Consider the following 2,938-nt stretch of genomic DNA (forward strand, 5'->3'; position numbering starts at 1 on the left):
AATGTAAAAAACTATCTATTACATCGGGCTGATAGGGCAACCGATGTAAAATATGGCGTATATATATTTTTTTATAAAAAATTGCATTATTTTTCACATAAGACATCTGAATTCAACTGATGTGGTATGTTAATTTTTCACATCGGGCCTTGGTCCAATGTAAAATGTCTATGACTTATTACATCACCTGGCTTTACATCGGGCCTAGGCCCGATGTAAAAAGTACTTTTTGCACTAGTGCAAACTGTTCATATTTACAAATTAAAACTTTTCTTTTAAAATTGATAATTATAAATAAATCTTTTCAAAGTGAAATTGTCAATTTTATTTACTTATTATTAATTTTTAATGTCTGGAGACTATACTAGCATCACTTTAGTCATTCAATTATAAAGATCTCTATTTGTATTTGTTAGTGGAAATCTTTGCAAAGAATTCTTTATATAGGGAATCACTTTAGTCATTCAATTATAAAGATCTCTATTTGTATTTGTTAGTGGGAATCTGTGCAAAGAATTCTTTATACAGGGCTTCTAAGATGGAAAACTCCCCCATTAGAGATGAGGAAGAAAGTCCCTTGAAGGCATTTTAGTTTGGGAACGACGAACATATTTCTTGTCCCGCTTAATTAGAATACTAATATATTTTTATTATTTTTGTGTAATCAAGGAATAAATTAACGGAAGAATTAAGGGTTCTCTAACTTTTTTACACAACAAAATGGGAAAAATTCGACAAAAGAAAGAGATTACAAACCAATTGAAATTACGATAAGAATAGCAAAGGATATTTGCTAAATTCGTAAAAACTAGAATTGGGATAAGTAATATCTCCTATAAACGACCACTTCCAAACCAAAATTTTAATATTTCATACCGTATTATCAATATTCCAACCGTCGTTTCGGAAGCAAATCCCATTACGCAAAAGCCAAATGGACCAAGTAATCACAAGTCAAATAACATCCAATTTGTCCTCCCTAACTTTTTTACCTTTGCAAAACAAATACTAATCCAAAAAACTTGAAAGACACTCCTCCTCTAAACAAAGCGGTTTACCCACCCAAAAAGCTATTTCTTTCCAAATAATCTTCACAACTTTGCATAATAAAAAAGAATGATCCCTATCCTCCAAACCTACACCGCAAAAGACACACTTTAAAGAATTCAAAGGAAAAACAATACCTCTAATCTTCAAGAGATCCTTCATAGGAAGTCTATTCACAAAAAGTCTCCAACCTAACGTCTTTATCTTGAAAGAAGTCTCCACCTTCCAAACCTTTTTCAACGAGACATCATTCCTATTAGACGGGCCGAACGGTGTTCGTAAAGAAGCATAAAAACCATAGCATGATGAAACCGAATAAAGGCCACTCGATTTGCCTGACCAAGCCATTTTGTCGCGGTCAAAAACCCCCATCACCGCCCTTCTTAACAACGCCTCAAGAGAATTAAACTTCAACCCGTTCTCCAAAGACAATGAAGAAACTTTCACACCGCAATCCCCCAAACTCCAAACACCATTCCTCCAACCCCCCATATTGGCCAACGAAACGAGTTTCAAACAAGAAAGGGAAAATAAATCCGAAAATTTCTCCCTCAAAGAGCAATCGTCCACCCACTTAGCTTCCCAGAAAGGAATACTAAAACCATTCCCAACTTCAAACTTACAACAAGCCTCGATGGGATCCCTAAAAGGGGGAAACCTAATCTTAAGAATGTCCTTCCACCAAGAAAGAAAAGAAGAAGGAAATTTGCCACCATTTCCATCACTAAAGATCCTCATGGAAATATCCCCATATCGAGCTTTCAACAAATAATACCAAAGACATTCAGAGCCTTGCATAATTCTCCATCTCCATTTGTTAAGAAGAGCTAAATTGAAGTCCGAAATATTTTTAATACCTAACCCCCTTTCGCCCGGGGAAGACACAACTTCTTCCAACTCAACTAATAGATTTTCCTCTTATACTCTGAACCCCCAATAAGAATTTACCTTAGATGCTCGTAATCTCTTTGACAACCCTCGATGGCATCTTGTAAAAAGACATAGTGAAAATGGAAAGTGCATAAAGGATATATTTCAAGAGCGTAATCCTACCATAAAGATTAAGGAATCAGTTTTTCCATCCCAAAAGACGTTTCTTCATTTTATTCACAAGAGGAACCCAAGTGGAATGCTTCCTCGGATTAGCACCAATAGGAATACCAAGAAACGTAAAGGTACTAGCTTCCACCTTACAAGAGAGCACATAATCCACGACCTCCACAAAGTTGTTACTAGTATTAATGCCAATCAATTTACTTTTAGGATAATTGATGCCTAGACCCGAAGCCAACTCAAAAAATTTTAACGCCGACTTGATAGCCAACACATGCTTCCAAGAACCTTCCCCAACCAAAAGAGTATCCTCCGCAAATTGGAGGATATCAACTTGGCATCTTCCATTAATCAAGAAACTACTATATTCTCCAAGATCAATTGACTTTCTCACTAATCTCGTCAACCCCTCCGCTAACAAAACAAAATGGAAAGGAGATAATGGATCTCCTTGTCTCAACCCTTTCTCCACCCCGAACTCCATAGTAGGACTACCATTGACCAAAACGGACATCTTGCTTTGAAAAACCAAAAGATCCATCCATTTCCTCCAAACCGAGCCAAAACCCATTTTCCACAAGATGAATCTTAAGAAATCCCAAATCACGTTGTCGAATGCTTTTTCAAAGTCAACTTTAAAAAGAAAAAGAATTCCTCCCCTCCTTATTAGCATAATCCACCACCTCATTAGCCACCAAAACACCATCAAGTAATTGTCTCCCTAGAACAAAGGAACTTTGACACGGAGATACTAAAGAAGAGATAACCCTTTTTAATCTACCCGCCAACAGTTTAGAAACAACTTTGTACATACAACCCACTAAATAAATAGGTCTAT

At 36.2% G+C, this 2,938-nt stretch overlaps 1 protein-coding gene across 1 annotated transcript; it reads right to left on the reverse strand.

Annotated features, from left to right (window-relative positions):
- Positions 1-2,116: 2,116 nt before the first annotated feature.
- LOC131640663 (uncharacterized mitochondrial protein AtMg01250-like) lies at positions 2,117-2,671 on the reverse strand. The gene has a single exon (XM_058911043.1). The coding sequence runs from the start codon at positions 2,669-2,671 to the stop codon at positions 2,117-2,119; it is 555 nt and encodes a 184-aa protein (XP_058767026.1).
- Between the last annotated feature and the right edge of the window lie 267 nt (positions 2,672-2,938).

The sequence above is a fragment of the Vicia villosa genome, unplaced genomic scaffold, assembly GCF_029867415.1.
Source record: "Vicia villosa cultivar HV-30 ecotype Madison, WI unplaced genomic scaffold, Vvil1.0 ctg.003258F_1_1, whole genome shotgun sequence".
Taxonomy (NCBI): domain Eukaryota; kingdom Viridiplantae; phylum Streptophyta; class Magnoliopsida; order Fabales; family Fabaceae; genus Vicia; species Vicia villosa.

Excerpts from the sequence above, each read along its gene's own strand:
- LOC131640663 (XM_058911043.1), bottom strand. The coding sequence starts at position 2,671 with ATGGGTTTTGGCTCGGTTTGGAGGAAATGGATGGATCTTTTGGTTTTT.